At 43.8% G+C, this 21,383-nt stretch overlaps 1 protein-coding gene across 19 annotated transcripts in view; it reads left to right on the forward strand.

Moving 5' to 3' along the window:
- The window catches only part of slc8a3 (solute carrier family 8 member 3), a 923,598-nt gene extending 919,922 nt beyond the window's left edge, over positions 1–3,676 (forward strand). For all 19 annotated transcript variants that reach the window (XM_068039521.1, XM_068039522.1, XM_068039526.1 and 16 more), the window contains one exon: positions 3,300–3,676. In XM_068039521.1, the coding sequence (XP_067895622.1) occupies positions 3,300–3,676 (377 nt within the window). The remainder of the gene's footprint in view (positions 1–3,299) is intronic.
- Positions 3,677–21,383: the final 17,707 nt, after the last annotated feature.

The following is a 21,383-nucleotide window of genomic DNA, read 5'->3' on the forward strand; positions in this document are numbered from 1 at the left end:
CCTCACAACCTTCCACACACTACAACCTGCCCAAACCTCTGCTTTCCACATCCTCTTCTGTCACCCCTGTCCTTGCCAAATTACATCAACTTCCATTGCCCAGTGCACTGAATTCAAAACCCTTCTCCTCATTTAGAAAAGCCTCACAGCCTCATCACCACTTTTTTTTTGCACACTCCTCCAATACTAATGCCAGTGTGCACCTCCAGTCCTCCAACTCTGGCCTTCCTTGGCATCCTACCTCCCTCCCTCTGTTTCATTTCCAGTGGCGGAGCCTTCAGCCATGTAAGTTTAATGCTCTGGAATTCTCTATCTGAACCTTTCAAACACGTACCAGCCACGTGTTACCAAGTATATAATACCATGTAAATTGTGTATACAGCAGATGCCAGACCATACATTATGCTGTGCATGTGATCTTCTGCGCTGTGTTATTCTGTATGTAGGAACATCTCAGGATCCCAACGTAAGACCGAGGCTGCAAAATGCAGCAAAGGTTGCCTGCTCCAGTGAAGCTGTAGCTCTCCTGGAAAATTGTTCCAGAGTGGCCCATTGTCCCATTTACAAGGGAGTAGAGAAGATTATGCCCTAAAATAATTTCTACAGGGACCTCTGTAACTGCTGCTCTATTGGCTGGTGCACCTCATTCTCCTGGCAGAACCAAGCAGACCACCAATGCATTGCCAGACCAGGAACATGGGAATGCCTGAGCCGGTTACCATCTCCCCTGGGTACAGCCCCGATGACATTGTGCCCCCACCCTTGGGATAGATGGGGGTTCCAACCCAATCAAGTTCCTCTGGAAAATTAGCAGAGAGGCTCGGACTAACAATCCTGCCTCAACAAACACCACTGCACAACCACAAATCTTGCCTTCAGTCACCTCACCATTAGCTTTTCAAGCCTCAGCAATCTGGGTCCTACCCTGAAATTCCCTCCTTTGTGTCTCTACTTCTCTCTCATCCTTGACAAAACTCATCAAAACCCATTTCTTCAACCAAACATCAGACCACTCCTCCTATTCTCTTCTTAACTGGCTCGATGTCTGTTCTCCATATGCTTATCCCTGAAGTATATTCTTTATTGAAAAGGCAGTATATAATGTAGGGGTGTTATGTCACGTAACGCACAATGTAACTATCAGGTTGACTGAGTAACTCTGACTGAATAAATCCAATTCCGTTCTGTCACATCAACAAAATGTATTGGGGAAAGTGATAACACCGACTGCATGTTTTACTATATGCAAAACTTTAAAGATGGAATGGTCCGACACTCACCTCCTAGGACTGTGCCTGCAGTTGATGCAGGCCAGCCAGAGAAATACAAAGGAGGCACGGGCACTCAGTAAATGTGGCACTATGGCCAGGCCTCAGATTCCTGTTGACCAGAGGGTCCAGGGAGATCCCAGGGTTTGGGCGTAGAGCTCCTGGTAGGGACATTTATGCAAGATTCTGATATCCAATGTCCAACACACACTTTGGCTACACTGCTCCTGTCTAGCACCAGGGGAAGGGAAGCTGGAAACTCCACCCTTTAATGCATTATGATTATATATAGATGTGACATGGAGAAATCTTGTGTAGCTCACTCAAAGACACTACCACAGTAATGCTGTGTGTTTCATATCATAAATTACTACCTTAGTAATGCTTCAATTCATCCAGGACAATCCCAGATTGGTTGTGGCAGTTCCCGATTTGTGATGTTGTATAAAGAAACCTCCCTTCTGTAGTGTTCTATTGTCCTATATGGAGCCATGCTGTCAGAACGTTTGCCTGCATCTTTGGATATGAAAAGCCGACACATGATCCAGGATCGCCCTGGATCTCTTGATGTTCTGGTTGATCCCAAATTAGACGATCAATATTTCATTACATCCAACATTGCAAGCCAATATTCTATCTGTCCATGAAAAGGCAGAAAGGAAAAATTTATATTTATATATTTCCATATCATGCCCGTCAAAAACTTGTCCAAATGCCTCAGACAATAAATTAGTTTAAATTGCAGTGACTGTTCTTATAAAAGTAAAAGCACCAGCCATGGTGTATGCACAGCAAGATCCCACAAACAGCAATGTGATAAAATGATCAGATGGTTTACTTTGATGTCGTTGAATGGAGGAAGGAATGTTACTCATAACAATGGGTGAATTCCTGACATTTATTTGAATATTGCCATGGAACCACCAGAACAGACAGATGGAGACTTGGCTTAACTTCTCATCAAAAGACAAATTCTGTCACATCCCATGTCAGTACTCTGATATCCCTCAGATCCTATCTCACCAATTCAATATTCCCTCAGGAACTAACTCACCTTGAAATGGAAATGAAACATGGTAATGTTAAGGAGAAAAAAAACTAAAAAGAGCATTCACTGCTTTGTGCACATGTTTCAGGTACTTTTGAGTCAATTTAAGGGACAAAAAATTGAGCTTCACTCAGTGGAAAATGGATTTCAGCACATGGACTGCAGGGGGTTCAAGAAGGCCCACCAGCACCTTCGCAAGAGCAACTAGGGATGGGCAGTAAACGTTGGACTTCCCAGCAATGTCCATATCCTAAGAATTTTTTTTTTCTTGAAATAATAAGGACCCTCCAGCTACCAGTTTATTCACTTCCATCTACCTTATGAAGCCAAAGAAATGCAGAGGATCTGGTACTGGTCTGGATTTGTAACTCTCAGAAATTCTGGATTACTTGAAGCTCTGTGCATGGTGATAAAATAATACTTCAATGCGAGAGTGCCGGTCAGAAATGACGGCACCAGACCTGTGCTGTTGCCCAGTAGACCAGGCAAAAAAAAAGAGCTTCTCAGATTTCAGAATTGCTGAACTGTAGCTTTAGTACATCATCCACCAGGCAAATGTTTATAGGTATCTCCTTATTCAAACAAAGGCTGGGTGCTCTTCCAGTGATTCATATGGTAAATGTAATGCCAAGTGCAGAGCTGAGCAGGATGACCCCCAAGTGCAGTCTCCACTGCAGCAGTGAGTGGGGCCCTGCAGTTAATCTCTGCTAACCGTTGCTCAGCCGGGGCAATGATGGCCTGCTCTGATGGTTCAGGTGGATGTGTGAGCAGAGATAAGCCAGCCAGGGTTCCCACATCAGATTGCTGCCCCTTGACTCCTGCTGAAAGGTGTGACTGTCAGGTGAGGACACAGTTGCACTTGGCTGTATTGCCATGCATGGTTCAATAAATTGTTGACACTTTTAGGCTAATGCATGAGAATAGCGTGGAAGCTTTTGCCTAATCATTGTTCTGATCTGTTGTGCCTCTTGATATTTTTACAGACACCTTTGCCAGCAAAGTAGCAGCCTCCCAGGACCACTATGCTGATGCCTGCATTGGAAATGTCACCGGAAGCAACGCAGTCAATGTTTTCCTGGGCATAGGATTGGCATGGTCCATTGCTGCCATCTACTGGGCATCCCAGGGCAAGGAATTCCATGTTGACGCAGGCACCTTGGCCTTTTCAGTCACTCTCTTCACCATCTTTGCTTTCGTCAGCATCAGCATCCTGCTGTACAGGAGGCGGCCGCACATCGGGGGAGAGCTCGGGGGTCCATGGGGACCCCGCATTGTCACCGCCATGTTATTTGGGGGATTGTGGTTACTGTACATTCTGTTTTCTAGTTTGGAAGCCTACTGCTACATAAAGGGGTTCTAAAGGAAAGGTGGCCTGTGCTACCCCCAAAGAGACACTTGAATCTCTTCGAACACAATGCAATACTTGCCAACAATATTCCACTCTTTAACAAAAAAACATTGGAGATAGTCCCAGTGAAGAGGGCAGCACACATCCTACAAAAAAAACGCAAGACATTTTGTAGAAGACTGTCCTGTGGCTTCATCAATTACTCCTGAGCTTTCTTGCCTTACAGAAGGGTTTTTATTAAACTACAATGGGGGTGGGAGGGGGGGGGGGCGGAATGGGAGGAAGGTTATTTGGATCCTGTTAGGTTATTTGAAAAGAGTTGAATAAAGGTTTGTCTAATTGAAGAATCAATTAAGGAGGAAAAAAACAGCAATGAGAACTGCCCTTCTTGAGTGGAAAGGCCTGCTGTGTGTCCAAAGAAATTATTATGTCCAGTCCTTGCTGTTGAGAGGTAATCCATCCAAAAAAATAACAATGTTTCATAGAAGGAACTGGACAACAGTGCTTAAGTACACCACGACTGGCTGTAGAATTCAGTTGAAAACTTGCTTGTTGCAAAGGCTCCCTTTAATTTGATTACATGTCCTGTAAATTTTGAAAACCGGTTTTTACATGTCAATAACATCGTAGGAATCTTGCTTGTGTCATCACAAATGGAAAGAATTGAAGCATCTGTGGGGAAGGGGTGTTCCGGTTAAAGGTCAACTCATCTCTATTCAGAATAATTGTTCAGTTCTTTTTGACTGGCTGGTTTAACAAAACCAATGCCAAAGTTTTTTATGTAAATACTGTCTCACCATTTTAAATCGCCCCCACATTAACCTAAAGGGAATCGCCATTCAGAGTCTTAAAATATTGCTTCCAGTTGATGCATAAATGATGGGTTTTAAACATGGGAACAGGAGTAGGCCATTCAGCCCCTCAGGCCTGTTCTGCCATTCAACGGCATCATGGCTGATCGGCATCTTAACTCCATTTACCTGCAATGATAGCAAGATTGTTGGGGGAAAAGGGTGGTGAAGCATTTCATGCATCACAACAGATTTTACAGTGACACATTGTCCATAGAGCTAGATTACAAATGAACAGTCCTATGAGGTGCTGGGAGCAACACTGCAAAGATGTATGGAAACATATCTATTTCAGATTGTTTATACACATTACATAGGCAGAGATTTTCTATATAACAGAACATTCAGTTGCCTGGTTGAATGGGCTACACTCACCACAAGGTATACAGGATATAAGATGAGGTTGCTGAATGCATCATACACTGTAAATAGTTGAACAGGTGCACAAATTACCTTGTATGCTTACCAAACTTAAGGCAGCAGGGAGCAAGCTGCACAGTTATGAAAGGCAAGTCCTTGCTTCTAGCAACAGCAAAGTATCTTGAGAAGAATATTTTTAACTCCTACACAGCTTACTGTGAAAATGAGATCTATAGGACCTGAGGCATTAATAGTTCGAGGGAGAAACTGGAGGGAATAGCTTGAATGCAGAATCTCTGGGATGATCAAATGGACTGCAATCAAAGAAGTAGCTAGATACTCAAAAGTGCTCTTATATTTCCTGCTGCTAGTGGCTTGTATACCTATCTGCTTTCTAATGCTTTTCTTTTCAATGGGAAAATAAAAGCTGGTCCTGCACAAGTAGAGTTTTTTGACAGGCGCAATATGTTAGCCAGTCTGTGTAGCCAAGTGCTGTTCCTGCTGATGAGTTCATTGGATTGTTGGTTTTGTCCAAAGTATTATCCCTTTTTATCGGAAGAAATCTGCATGGATAACTTCAACATATTTGTGTGCATTTCTTTCTTTCTGGTTATAAAAGGTTTGTGTAAAATCACAAAAAAAATGAAATTGTTAACAAAATGAGTAATTTTGAATAACTTTTTTTCTTATTAGTTAAATTTGGTCTGGGTTTTGACGTGATAATTTGTGACTGCATTGACGCTGGATGGTTGCTTTTGATTTAGTCGCACATTCTGGTAATAGTGATCAAGCTAATGTTATTGTCTGCTTTGCTCAGGGTATGTTTCTAGTGACTAAAGGCTCTGATACAGGCTAGAAGAGGATGGGAGATCCCCCCCCCCCAAGAAAAAACACCTTGAAGGCAGCTCACCCTCACTGATTGATAAATTGAGAATATTCTGCCCATGGTTGTAGTTGGTATTACATAATAGGTGCAAGTCAAGATCAGGTTGAAGAGGGGACATGGAACAACACCCCAATAGTGCATGTATAGTCTGGGCCCACTTGACAACACAAAAGTCACATCATTATCCATCAGGTAGAGTGGCTGTTGTCTCTTTGGCCTAAGAAAAGACAGTTCAAGTGTTCTGAAGAAATCTAAAAATGGCTTAAAAATGTATTTGCCAACAAAAGCCTTGAGGTAAACCTTTTCTTTGATACTTTTTTCTCTATCTCCTCCCCACCCAAAACCCCAATGGTATGAATGAAACCATTAATAATAGAGATTTTCAGGTGTTTGTCTGGGAAGATGGAGGCACCAAAGAATGTGATGGCAGTGAAGGCATGGCCTGGCGGATTTGAGGTATATTATAGAGTTCATGATAGGGGGCCTTAATTCAACATATGCAGTCATGCTCCACTGCGTCATTTAATATGCAAAATTACTTTATGCAGTGATTACTATTTAAAGCTTCTTGCTACACATTACAGATGCCCACTTTATAGCACATAGTTAAACATAAGGACCTAGGAATTCGGGCAGGCCCATTATTGGGCGCCTCACCGCACATTGTTAACAGCCCGCACTCAAATGGGGAGGTCTGAGGGGATTTAGGGCCTCAGATCTCATCATAAAGGCACTATGGTCAGAGCCCACACAGATTTGTGCTCCAAGTTCCAGTGTGAGTGGGTTGAACATTGGGGATCTGGAGGAGGAGCAGGTGGGCTTCGGAGTCAGTGTTCGGTGGGGGATCGGGTAGGAAGATCACAGGGTTCGGGAATACTGTTTGGGGGTCAGGAGTGCTGTCGGTGGTCAAGTAGGAAGATCGCAGACCTCGGGAGTACTGGGGGGGGGGGGAGGCGGGGAATCAGGGCAGGGGTCTTGGAGATAGGAGTCAGGAGTGAGGTCAGAAATCTCGGGACTGGGAGCAGCAGTGATTATGGTATAGTTAACCCTTTTTCTTCTATGTGGTGTTTAGCGTGTCTTTCCCTGGAGCAAGTCAGCCAAAGTGCAGCAAGGAGCAGAAGCAGGTATTAAGCCCATTATTTGCAAATGCAAATATACTAGCACCTGCTTCAGACATGGATAAAGGACACCTCTTGTTTGTCCTTTATCGAGATGGTGTCTGGTGCAATTCATGGCAGACGTGTGCACGTGTGCTTTGGATCCCATTTTGGTCCCAAACTAGGATGCTGCCAATCATAATTTCACCCCCAGATGGTTTGCATGGGCATTAAGATTAATGTCTTTACACAAGAGTGATTCCCTGTTAACTGACCCTTTATACAGACTATATCACTGTCAATTGTTCCTTTTGCAGAGTGATTCACTCCAACCAGAATTTTTTACAAAGTGATTTACTTTAACTTTTAGACATTCATTATAAATGGCCCTTTTAGAGAGATCCGGACAATTAACCCTTTATATAGAGTAACTCAGTGAACAGAGGCCCTTTATACATACTGTAGTTACAGCCTATAGATAATTCCTTATCCTGGAGGAATCACTGTATATCATATTACAGTACAGTGATAATGGGATGGTCTTTACAGATTTTCATTCTCATTTCAAAAGCAAATATAGGATAATCCCCACAATTTGTCAAAAAGTAACTGCAAAATGCTAATTAATTCATCTCAGAAATGTCGACTTAATTTTCTAATACACAGCGTGTGGCTTCTGCAGCACTTTCTGACGCTGAGGTGGGTGCTAGTGAGGAGAGCTTGTGCAGTAATGTAAAATGGGTGATCGTGTGTCAGAAGCTATTACATCTCTTTTTACTTCAATGGCGGGCGGTAAAATGGGCTAACTCACTATCGCTTTTATTAACACCGTCGCACAAGTCACTATCTATCCCCTACATATGCTTATTTCTTCTGTAATGGATCACTGTGTATATGAATCGTCATTTCTATTCTTGTGATATTAGAGCACGTGGAAGCACCTCCTGTTTAAAAGACTTCGGCGCTTGCTAGACTTAGTTGTAATTGATTCAGCTTTGGAGGCTAATGATGAAGAGAAGCCACATTTAAAAACCAGGCCGTCAAACAAAACATCTGTAGCATAAAAAGACTCCCCGGCCTACTGCCACGTGTAGTGTACACCAAAAAAATCACAATTGTTTTGTTGCATAAACAGACCACTTTCAACTTAGAGACCATCTGTGGGTATTGGTGTCTGTAACCTTCAATCTTCCATCCGTAGTCTGCATGCCTTGCATGTTGCATTGACTGGAATTGTTTAATTGTTTATTTTTTCCACTGTTGTCTTTAGTTTTATTCTTTCCTAATTTATTTTCATTGTTTTACTGCATCAAAGAAATTCGGTATATGATACCATGTGGCATAGCTACTGGACATAGTTCCATTTGCTATACATAGTGTACTTGATGATCATGGCTAGATTTGTTAAAAGGCAGGATTGCTCACCGTGAAGTACTTCATTGGGAAACCGACTGCAGGAAAACTCTAGGTAGACGGGTAATCACATTGCCTGTTCACTTAGGGTCCATTGGTGTAAACACCCCAGACTTGCATACAAAATTGCTTTGTACAGTAACCTGAAGGGAAAATGTGTGAATATTTACAATAAAAGACTGAAAACTATTGAAGAGTTTGGAGTGCTCACTTTGTCCTGAACAGCGAGAGGTTTCTCAGTCACCTCTCAGGTGGATGCAAAAGATCTCCTGGCACTATTTCAAAGAGAAGCAGGGGTGATTTCCCTGTTGTCCCAGCCAATGGGTTGGATTTTATAAGCTCGGCAACCAGCTGCAAAAATGGCGGTCCACTTGTCGCAGAGCCCCCATAATATTTAGTGGACCACACTCCCCCACCTCCCCCAGCTAGATGACATCACTGCACAGGCGCAGACGCCATTTTTAAAGGGCTTCAAATCCTACACGACAATTTACATTCTTAAAGATATAGGCATTTTAAATTTATTTAGAAAAGTTAAATAAATGTTTCATGCCTCCCTCCCACCAAGCATACAGTCCATTCCTTGCCCTCTTCCCCACCACCACAAAATACTTACCTTGTGTACCTGACCTTCCCTCCCAAAGTTCATTATTTTTTACCATCAACCCCTTCCCACCATCCCCTCCACCAATCAGATTAGCTTGACCCCGCTTCCCCACCCCACCACCGAAATACTTAGCTGCTCCGCCTCCCCACCAATGTACCGCATCAACATCTGAAAGTGCGGGAGTGCTAGCCACCGCCACCAATATGGCACTGGAACAGACTGCAGGTGCGGGTAAGTATTTAATTCATTAATTGAACTAAATTAACATATTTACATTTTGGTCCTGTCACCTAGCAGCAGGGGGCCGCTACATGGCCTCGCCCCCGCCAGCAATATCGGCCCAGGCCTTCCTGGCGTTGAGGCCCGTGGCAGGCCTCTCGCGGAGGCATTTTGTGCCCCCCCGACCTTGCCACGACCCCTGACATTGGGGGGGTGGGGGTTGCTGTAGAATCCAGCCCTGTATTCATCACTCAAGCAACACCTAAAAACAGATTATCCGATCATTGTCACATTGCTGTTTGTTTTTTTTTTACTCGTTCATGGGATGTGGGCACCGCTGGCTAGATCAACATTTGCTGCCTATTCCTGATTGCCCTTGAGAAGGTGGTGGTGAGCTGCCTTCTTGAACCACTGCAGTCCTTGGGGTGTAGATACACCCACAGTGCTGTTAAAAAGAGAGTTCCAGGATTTTGACCCAGCGACAGTGAAGGAACTGCAAAATAGTTCCAAGTCAGGATAGTGTGTGGTTTGGAGGAGAACTTGCAGGGGTGGTGTTCCCATGCGTCTGCTGCCCTTGTCCTTCTAGGTGGTAGAGAGGATCTTGCTGTGCACAAATTAACTTCTGCGTTTCCTACATTACAGCAGCGACTACACTCAAAAGTACTTAATTGGCTGTAAAATGCTTTGGAATGTCCTGAGGTTGTGAAAGGTGCTATATAAATGCATGTCTGTATTGCTTTCTTTAAGTGTACCTTCCTATTAAATGTTCTGAAGTGCTTTGGGAGAAGAATGGGAGTGTATTCACACTCACTGGGAGTTCTATCAGGCTCTCAATCCATGGTTGTGCAGCACCTTTGGGTGCCAGGAGATAGTGTTGCCATTAGATAGTGTCATCATCAGCCTTTGAAAAATATTCTCCCAATCTCGGTTGTGGTGTGATAAATAAAAGTACCTAGCATCAGCGGTTCCTAATACTGACCCACTTCGTAGTATTGTTTCTTTACAGTGCCTGGTGTACCTACAATTTATCTCCTAATATTATATAAGGCTAACAGCTTGATATTAGAACGGGACACATTTTGTGTCATGGACATCAGCTGAGGGCTGAATCAGTCTTGACTATGCTGCCTCGATGGATGAACACTGTTGTATTTCAACTAACACTATGCCAGACAGAGGGCTGGATTTTATGGGCCCCACCAAGGCGGAATTTCTCCTGTGGTGAGGGGTGCCTCCACCATGCACAGAAGACGACTTGTAAAATGAGGCACCCTCCCTGCAGGCTTGAGGTGGAGGGAGGGGGGTGGTGCTACCTCCTCCGTGGGCAATTTGAGGCCCACGATGGGTCCCGGCCGAGAAACAATGCACCTCCCAGGTCCCTCCTCCCCCTGGACTTTATGACCACCCCCCACTTGCCGGGGCCTTGTGGACTGGCCCTGGCAGACCCCACCTCACTTACCTGAGGTCTGGTGTTCCAGCACTGGGCCTGGGTCCAAGGCCTCTGTAGTACTGGCAGTACCGCTCCTGGTGGCAATGCCGATCTGCTGAGCTGCCGGCCCTGTGATTGGCTGGCGGCTGTTGGAGGCGGGATCCCCGTCTTTAAAGGGATCCTGGCACTGGAAACGTAACTTCCGGAACGACAGAAGATTGCGCCGGGAGGATGGTGGGTTTGCGAACAGGCCGAGGTGGGGCTGCACCCGCCGTTTCGGCCTAGCACCGGGACCCCTGCCTCCTGCACAAAATCCAGGCCACCACCATATTATAGTTAATGCCTGTAGAACTATACCCTACCAAGATCCAATGGCTGTTAAGCCATACTCTACCAAGAGTCAATGCCTTAAAAAAAGGTGGAAAAATGAAAGAAAAATAAATTTAATTTATTTATAACCTCCTGTGTTGTCGTGGTCTAGGAAATACATGACTACGATCAGGCGCTGGTGTTTTCTAACCTCCAGAGTGCACAACATATACATCTTATCACAGAAAACAAATCAATGCCTGTGTGCAGAGTCAAGATAATTGCTGAAAGCGATTTGCTGCCAAGAACCACTTTCCCCTCCCCCAATTTATACTTTTGTTTTCTTTTTATAGAAAAGATACTGGGCTAGGTGGAACTCTGATAGGATGAAAACCCCCTCTTTTTGCCAGCAGAACGAATAAATTTGACCTGCCACTGTTTCCCAGGATGTGGGAACATGCAGTACAAACTGTCCAAATAAAGCACAAATTAGACATCTCACCAAGAGCTTATAAGGATACCTGGGAGGTAGAGTATGTAGAAAATGTGCAAGAGAGCATGCTCCCTAACACTCAGTTAAGATTCAACTAAAACCACTGAGCTCCAGACTATGATATAGTCACCTCGATCCAGGCAAGGACACAAGGGCTAAATACCATAAGAGAGTAAAGAGTAGTTACCCTACAAATCAAGGCAGCATTCAAATGATAATGGCACCAATGAGCCCAAGTAAAGCTAAGATCATTGGGAATCAAAGTGGAAATCCTCCAGTGGCTGGAGTCATACCTGATATAATAAAAGACGGTTGTGTTTGTCAGAAGACAGTCATCACAGTGCAAAGACCATCACTGCAGAAAATGCTGACACTCAACTCAATATCTTCAGATACTTCATCATGAAATTCCATCTGTCTTCAAGTCTGGAATGGGGCTGTTTACAGACAATTGCAGAGTTCCATTTAAAACTCCTCTGATAATGAACCAGCTGATGGCACCTTACAGCCGGATCTGGGTAACATCCAGACCTGAGATGACAAGTGACTGGTAACGTTGCACCACATCAGTGCCAGATAATGACTATCTCGAGCAAGAGAAAGCCCAGCTATTTCTTCATGGCCATCAAAAGCATCATGGTAAGTCCCCTGCCAGCAAAACATCTTGGGGGTCATCATTGACTTAAAACTTAACTGAACCAGCTGCATCAACACCATAGCAACAAGAGCAGAGTAGAGGCTGGGCACTCTCTGTCAGGTAACCTGATTCCTCAAAGCCTGTCCAACATCTTCAAGGCTCAAGTCAGGAATGTGAATGAATACTTACCACTCGCATGGATGAATGCAACCACAAAAACACTCAACAAGCTTAACAGCTCCTCCACCACCAGCACACGGTGATAGAATGCACCATTTCATGTGACCTCTGCCACTGAGGAGGACAAGATCAATAAAGTCATAAGAGCATTATCATCTCCATGCCCCCTCCAATTCATACACCATACTGAAATAAAAACAGAAAGGGCTGGAAATACTCAGCTGGTCTGGCAGCAACTGTGGAGAGAGAAGCAGAGGTAATGTTTCAAATCTGTGACCATTCATCAAAACACGATACTGACTTGTATATCTATCGCTGATTCTTCATCTTCAATGGGTCAGTATCCTGGAATTCTCTATCCAACATCATTGTGGGAGCACCATCCCCACAGGGACTGCAGTGGTTCAAAGACAAGGCCCATCACCACTTTCTCAGAGCAACTAGGGATAGCCAATAACTGCCAGGCTTGCCAAAAGGTGTTTGATACAGTGTCACATAACAGACTTCTGAGCAATGTTATAGCTCATGGAATAAAAGGGATACGGAATTGGCTGAGTGACAGGAAACAAAGAGGAGTGGTTAATGGATGCTTTTTGGGCTGGAGGAAGGTTTGTAGTGGAGTTCCCCGGGGATCAGTGTTGTGACCCTTGCTTTTCTCAATATATTTTGATTACCTAGATCTTGGTGTGCAGGGCACAATTTCAAAGTTTGCGGATGATATGAAACTTGGAAGCAATGTGAACTGTGAGGAGGATAGTGCAGAACTTCAAAAGGACATAGACAAGTTGGTGGAATGGGCAGACAGATGACAGAGGAGATTTGATAGAGGTGTTCAAAAGCATGAGGGGTCTGGACAGTGTAGATAGGGAGAAACTGTTCCCACTCATAAAAGGATCGAGAACGAGAGGGCAGAGATTTAAAGCAATTGGTAAGAGAAGCAAAAGCGACTTGAGAAAAAAAAATTTCACGCAGCAAGTGGTTGAGGTCTGGAATCCATTGCCTGAGAGTGTGGTGGAAACAGGTTCAACTGAACGCCACAGCTGGAGTACTGTGTGCAATTCTGGTCGCCACATTATTGGAAGGATGTGATTGCACTGGAGGGGGTGCAGAGGCGATTCACCAGGATGGTGCCTGGGATGGAACATTTAAGCTATGAAGAGAGGTTGGATAGGCTTGGGTTGTTTTCGCTGGAGCAGAGAAGACTGAGGGGTGACCTGATCGAGGTGTACAAGATTATGAGGGGCATGGACAGGGTGGATAGGGAGCAGCTGTTCCCCCTAGTTGAAGGGTCAGTTACGACGGGACACAAGTTTAAGGTGAGGGGCAGGAGGTTTAAGGGGGATTTGAGGAAGAACTTTTTCACCCAGAGGGTGGTGACGGTCTGGAATGCACTGCCTGGGAGGGTGGTAGAGGCGGGTTGCCTAACATCCTTAAAAAGTACCTGGATGAGCACTTGGCACGTCATAACATTCTAGGCTATGGGCCAAGTGCTGGCAAATGGGATTAGGTAGACAGGTCAGGTGTTTTAATGCATCGGTGCAGACTCGACGGGCCGAAGGGCCGCTTCTGCACTGTATTATTCTGTGATTCTGTGATTCTGAAGCATTCAAAAGGTAATTAGACTGTTATATGAAAAGGAAGAACGTTCAGGGTTACAGGAGAAGGTGAGGGAATGGCACTAAGTGAATTGCTCATTCGGAGAGCCGGTATGGACACGATGGGTCGAATGTCGTTCTTCTGCGCTGTAACAATTCTATGATTCTGCATTTCCCACAACCTTAGAAGCAAATACAAAAGGAAGAGGTTACAGTCACCAGGGTTGTATATTCTATGATAGAGATGATATGACATTTATTTTTGGTAAAATTATTCATATTCTTTAACTTGTACCCACTGTAAACTGGGTAAATTCAATCATTATTCTTAGGACTCTTATAGCAATTGCAAAATAAGGTAAGATTTTGATTCAATCAGACTGTGAATTCCAACAGTAAGTTCTAATGTACAATGTGGGTATTTATTATTTAATGCAGTACATGCGGCTGCAGCTGGAACATGACTGGACAATCTACATCATTTATATCAAAATTTTAGATGAAGCAAAATTAAATGTCCTGTTCTAAGAATAGTTGGGTCACCTTCGTCGAAGGTTATTGTAATGACGTTAGCCGTTTAGACTGTTCGGACTCTAAACACTAGATGGTACAAGCAGAAAAAGCATTGATACAATTAGATAGTCCTGAGCAATTGATGCAATTCACTTTTCCATCTTTAGAGGGTGCTATCATTACAGCTATGGGGATTGACTTCAATGAAATCTCTCAAGATTGCCTTCTCTCAAAAGTGAAGTATCGCTGAAAAAATGTTTGCCCAACTTTTTTTTGTTTGAAGAGGGAGAAAAGCCAGAAAAGCTGTTTGCCGCTATTATTATGATGATGATGATTTTTGAGCATTCTGAAAGGGCTTGACAGGGTAGACATTGGACAGTTGTTTCCCCTGGTTGGTGTCACTCACTGCACACTTCCCTGCATTAAATTTCATCTACCATGTCTTCCCATTTCACCAGTGTGTCATGTCCTCTTGAAGTCAGTTACTATCCTCCACATTGTTTACTACATCTCTCAGTTTTGTGTCATCTGCAAATTATATTCTGTATACCCAAGTCCAGGTTACATCAAAAAGGTCCGAATATTGACCCCTGAGATCACCACTATATACTATCCTACAGTCTGAAAAACACCCATTTACCGCCACTTTCTGCTTTCTGTTCCTTAGACAATTTTGCATCCATTCCACCACTGTCCCTTTAATCCCATGGGCTTTAACTTTGCTAACAAGTTTATTATTTATTGCATTATCAAACGCCTTTTGCAAGTCCATATACATAACATCACCACACAATCTTTGTCAACTCTCTCTGTTACTTCAAAGAACTCAATCAAGTTAGTTAAACACAATTTGCCTTCAACAAATCTGTGCTGACTTTTATTTATTAACCCATGCTTTTCCAAGTGCCAATTTATTTTGTCCCAGACTATTATCTCGAAAGGTTCCCCACCATTGATGTTAGGCTGACTGGTATACATTTGTCAGGTTTATCAACTCCTCTTTTGAACAGAGGTCTAACATTTGCAATTCTCCAGTCCACTGGCACCCATATTGAAGAAGCATTGGCAGATTGTGGCCAGAGCTTCCGCAATTTCCACCCCTACTTCTCTCAGCAACCTAGGATGCATCCCATCTGGACTACTTTGAGTACTGCAAACTTCTTTAGTGCATCGTCTTTATCTATTTTTATCATATCCAATATTGCTATTGCCTCCTCCTTAATTGCTACATTGGCAGCATCCACTTCCTCAGTGAAGACCAATGCAAGGTATTGATATCGTACCTCAGCCATAACCTCTGTCTCACAAGAAGATCTCCTTCTCGGTTAATCGACCCCACTCTTCCATTGATTACCGTTTTACTATTTATACATTCAGAAAAGACTTTTGGGTTTCATTTTCTGTTAGCTGCTAATCAATTCTCATAATTTCTCTTTGCTTTCATATTCTCCTTTTTCAGGTGTCCTCTGCACTTTCTATATTCAGCTGGGTTCTCTGCTGTATTATCAACCTCACATTTATCATAAGCCTCCTGTTCCTGTTTCATTTCAATTTCTATATCTTTACTGATCCAGGGAGCTTTGGATTCCCTTCCTTTCCTCCTCCTGGGAATGTCTGTACTCTGCACCCTAACCATCTTCTCCTTAAAGCCTCCCCTAATTCACTTACTGTTTTGCGTATCAATATTTGAGTTCAGTCTGAACCAGATGGGTTATCAACTCACAGAAGTTAGCCTTCCTCCAGTTAAGTATTTTTATGCTTGATTATTCCTTGTATTTGAATTCCAATTTGAATTAAATACTCCATTTTGTGGGTAAAGTGCAGCTTCTGCAGTGATGTGGTGAAACACTTAAGGGCACAAATTTCATTTCCGTAGCGCCACGTCAAGCAGTGCTACAGAAGCCCTTTTGCTGGGGTGCCCTGTGGCACCAACTGCTTCCAGCATGACCCGCATGGTGAGTCCTCAAGAAGGAGGCCGGAGTTTGGTGTCCCCAGTCTGCGCTGGAAGCCTCAGAAGGAGCACTATCCTGACATCACACAACCCGAACTGGCTCATGTGACGCCAGAATGCCTAATTCGGAACACGCAGGTCCAGGCCATGAATTATAGAATCACAGAATGGTTAGAGCATAGAAGGAAGCCATTCAGCCTTTGTATCAGTGCCGGCTCTCTGCTGGAGCAATTTAGCTATCCCCACTCCCCTGCCCTTTCCCTGTAGGCCTGTAAATCTTTTCTCTTCAGGTGCTTATCCGATTCCCTTTTGAAAGTCACAATAAAATCTTCCCCCACAGGCAATGCATCCAGATCCTAACCACTTGCTGCATTTAAAAAGTTTTTCCTCATGTCGCCATTGGTTCTTTCACTAGATACCCTGGGCTGGATTTTACCAGTCCCCGACATCAGGGGTTGTGATGAGGGAGTATGGAAAATACCTCTGGGAGAGGCCCGCCACGTGGCCTCGACGCCAGGAAGGCCCCACTGCATTTTACTGGCAGTGGCGAGGCCTCGAGGTGGCCTTAATTTCAATATTAAAATATATGTTAATCACTGAATAATTACCTGCCTTTCCACGATAGCCAGCCCACGCCGATATTCTGGCCCATTCAGAGATCTGAGGCAGAACACTGCTGGGAAGGGGGGAGGATTGAAGATTTCAGAGCAGGTAGTCGGGGTGGGGTGGGGGGGGGGGGGGGGGGTGGGAGCAGGGAAAACTCTTCCTATTGGTTGCAGGGATGGTGGGAAGGGGTTGAGGGTCAAATTACATTCGGGGGAGAAAGTTCGCGACATGAAAATAAGTGTTTTTGGGGGGGGGGGAGAGGGCAATTTACATATTTATTACTTATTAGGGGTTTGGGTGAGGGAATTAAAAATATGAATGAATGTCTATATTTATTTTTCAGCATTCTGTCACTTTAAATATTTTAATAAGTCTGAACGGCCTGAAACCCTTTAAAAATAGCGCCGGCGCATGTGCGGTAACACCAGACGCCGTTACAGGGGATGCAGCGCCCGCCCCCTCTACACAATCGGGGGTGTGCATTCCGCTCCTCCATGTTAATGAGTCGCCATGCTCATCTCGCACGTGTGCCCTGCCGTTCCAGAAGCTCACCGCCGAGATCGGTGGCAAGCTGTAAAACTTCAGCCCCTTAAGTCTGTGTCCTCCAATTCTCGACCCCCCTATAATCAGGAGCTGCCAACATATAATGAGTTCTTTTTTATGCTGTCTGATGCAACATGACTGAGTTGCATGGAGTCCAGTTGGTTGAAGATTTCAAGCAGGTTTATTACAGCTAAACTAGTATACAGGAAAGAGCTAACTATTTACAGAACTTATCTCTAGGTGTTACAGTTACAGAGTGACGCAGGCTTGTAGTTACATGACTCCATCCTGGTACTTGCTCATTAGCATACTAAGATCTTCAGGGACATCACTCTTCAAGGCAATCACACAACATCCCGTTGCCAAAGATAAGTCTCGTATGCTAAAAGTAAAATACATAAAATTACATATCAAAATTATTTACATGGACTATAGATTATAAAATTTACAAGTATAGAGGCTCAAAAGTTCAAATATCATCTCGGTGGTGCGACGACTCTTGCTCGTGGAATTTGATCTCTTTCTGAAGTTTCTCCCTCTCTGCATTCAGTTTCTGTTGCTCTGCCTTCAGCCTACTAATATACCCTGTTGCTTTTCTCAAGATGACCATCTTTGAGGCCTTGTCATTCTTGGAAAGTTCCAGCACCTCATCTCGATGAACTAACAGACAATGTTTCAACTCATTCCTCCTCTGCCTCTTCAGAATATTGTATGCCCTTTGCCCCTCTTTATCCTCCGCATTTGAAAGCTTGGGGCTCATGATCAAGGACTTGTTGGGGGAAGAGTACTTGGTCTCATGGAGGTATCTGTTCATTCTGGTTCATTGTGGTGCTGGTGCTTCTCTGGATACCAGAGGTGAAGGCATGGCATAGTTGTGCTGTTGCTGGGTTTCCAGACTGCACCATTTGATGCTGGTCAGTGTCTGCAAGAGGGTTCCGGTCCTTGGAGATTTCCGCTTGGCAATGATTGTTATGATGCTGAGATCCTTACACACCAGTAGTCCTGCCACTGCTGGTCTGCTCGTGTCTACTAGGTAGAACATTTGTGGTTTCCATGCCGACTTGCTGTATCTGCATTGCATTGTTAGTGTTCCACTGCAAAGTATGGGTTGTATGCAGATAACTTGGCAGATGTCGGCTGTATCATTAATTTCCAATGACTCTAGTACATACTTTCAGGATTCGGACTAGTAGGATATTTGTACTAGCACTGGTGTGAATCTTGACCTTGAGTGTATGTTTGCCAGCTTTCTTTGGGCACATATTAATAGTGACGCAAGCTTCCAGTTGTTTGACTTCATCAACATGATGTGTCAGTGTCACAATGTGAAATGCCTGCTCATCTTTTGGCTGAAAATTACTTCTCTGAGTCTTAGTGTCATAGAGTCATAGAGTTATGCAGCTCAGAAACAGGCCCATCGTGTCTGTGCTGGCCATCAAGCACCTAACTATTCTAATCCCATTTTACAGCACTTGGCCCACAGCCTTGTATGCTATGACATTTCAAGTGCTCATCTAAATACTTCTTAAATGTTGTGAGGGTTCCTGCCTCTACCACCCCTTCAGGCAGTGTGTTCCAGATTCCAACCACCCTCTGGGTGAAATTTTTTTTCCTCAAATCCCCTCTAAACCTCCTTCCCTTTACCTTAAATCTATGCCCCTGGTTATTGACCCCTCCGCTAAGAAAAAAGTCTCTTCCTATCTAACCTATCAATGCCCTTCATAATTTTGTATACCTTAATCATGTCCCCCCTCAGCCTTCTCTGCTCTAAGGAAAACAACCCTAGCCTTTTCAGTCTCTCTTCATAGTTGAAATGCTCCAGCCCAGACAACATCCTGGTGAATCTCCTCTGCACCCTCTCCAGTGCAATCACATCCTTCCTATAGTGTGGTGCCCAGAACTGTACACAGTACTCCAGCTGTGGCCTAACTACCATGTTATACAGCTCCATCATAACCTCCCTGCTCTTATATTCTATGCCTCGGCTAATAAAGGCAAGTATCCCATATGCCTTCCTAACCACCTTATCTACCTTATCTTGTCTTAGGTCTGTTTTGTTGTGGACTTCGTATATCGGCTTGTATTTACACAGGTCTCTGGTGCTTTCCTTGCTGCTGTTGTCCTGTGACTAGCCTGCTTGGCAACCTGGTTTTTCTGAATTGTACAAAGAGTTTTAAACAGAGAGACTGCTGGACTGAAGAAGACTTCTCGGGTATGGCTCTCCCTCTCTTTCTCACGGTACTCCAAATCCACTGAAGACACATGAACTCCAAGAGAGAAAGGTCTCCTACAGTGAACAAGGTTTAAGAAGAATACTGGGCCCCAACAAAGTGTAAGATCTACCTACAATCAAGGACTCTACAGTGAGCTCGAAGAACCGTAACAAAAACCCTCTTCAGAGATTGCCTCAAACTTGTCCACTTTATTTTCTTCTGCTCTCTTCTGTCTCTATCTGCATATGTGTATCATGTATGCATGCTAGCGTGGGCATGTAGTGTGTCCATAGGCGTTAACTGAATGAGATTTTAAGTCCAAGTTTAATAAATTTCAACATTTCTTCTTTAAACAGAAAACCTGTTTGTGCTGGTTTATTGCCTTATAATTGGAAAGCAGTGAATAAGGATTCATCAAGTGGCAGCTAAAAGCATGGTGTTTAAAATTAAACCCTGTTATGGTAAGACCAGGCGAAGACTGAGAGGGAACCCTGCACCCCTTTTTCACCTGGTCGTAGCAATAGCTAAACTACTATTACAGAACTAACTATTTACAAAACTTGTCTCTAGGTGTTACAGTTACAGATTGACTCAGGCTCGTAATCACATGACTGCATCCTGGTACTTGGCTCATTAGCATACTAAGATCTTAAAGGGACATCACTATTAAAGGTAATCACACACCTATCACCAATGGAAACAGTTTCTCTCTATCTACCCTGTCCAGACTCCTCATAATTTTGAATACCTCTATCAAATCTCCTCTCAACCATTTTTTCTCGAAAGGGAACAACACCACTTCTCCAATCTATCCACGCAACTGAAGTCCCTCATCCCTGGAACCATTCTCGTGAATCTTTGACTTGTGCACATATATCCCCAGGTCTCTGTTCCTGCACCTCCTTGAGAATTGTATCCATTATTTTATATTCCCTGTTCTTCCTACCATAGTGTATCACTTCACACTTCTCTGCATTAAATTTCATCTGCCACATGTTTGCTCATTCCACCAGCTTGTTTATGTCCTCTTAAAGTTTATCACTATCTTCCTCACAGTTCACAATACTTCCAGGTCTTGTGGCATCTGCAAATTCTGAAATTGTGCCTGTTACACCCAAGTCATTAATATATATCAAGAAAAGCTGGGGGTGTGGGGGAAGGAAGAAGAACAAAAGGCAAAGTTTGTGATAGGGCAGAGGGCAGGAGAGATTAAATGACAAAGATGTCCTGGAATAAAAGGTAAAAGGAGTGGTAATAGCCATAGTAAAAGACAAAGCATTTGTCCAAAGAAAGTGTTAATGGAAGAATAATGAACAGCTCTGTCCAAAAACAAACACATGAAAAACAATTTTAAGACTGACAAAGAGTAAAAAAACAATGAAAATGGGTGTCATCGTCTGAAGTTGTTGAACTCAATGTTGAGTCCAGAGGGTGGTAGAGTACCTAATCAGAAGATGAGGTTCTGTTCTTCAAGCTTACATTGAGCTTCACTGGAACACTGCAGCAGGCAACAACAGAAATGTGGCCGTGAGAGCAAGGTGGTGAATTAACATGGCAAGTAATTAGACGCTCAGGTTCATGATTGCAGACTGAGTGGAGGCGTTCCACAAAGCAGTCACCCAATCTGCATTTGGTCTCCCCAGTGTAGAGGAGAGCAGTGAATACAGTATACTAAATTGAAAGAAGTACAAATAAATCACTGCTTCACCTGGAAGAAGTGTTCAGGGCCATGGATGGTGAGGAGTGAGGAGGTAAAAGGGCAGGTCTTGTACCTCTTAACATTGCATGGGAAGATGCTGTGGGAAGGGGAGGAGGTG

This window comes from Heterodontus francisci, chromosome 9 (genome assembly GCF_036365525.1).
Source record: "Heterodontus francisci isolate sHetFra1 chromosome 9, sHetFra1.hap1, whole genome shotgun sequence".
NCBI lineage: Eukaryota > Metazoa > Chordata > Chondrichthyes > Heterodontiformes > Heterodontidae > Heterodontus > Heterodontus francisci.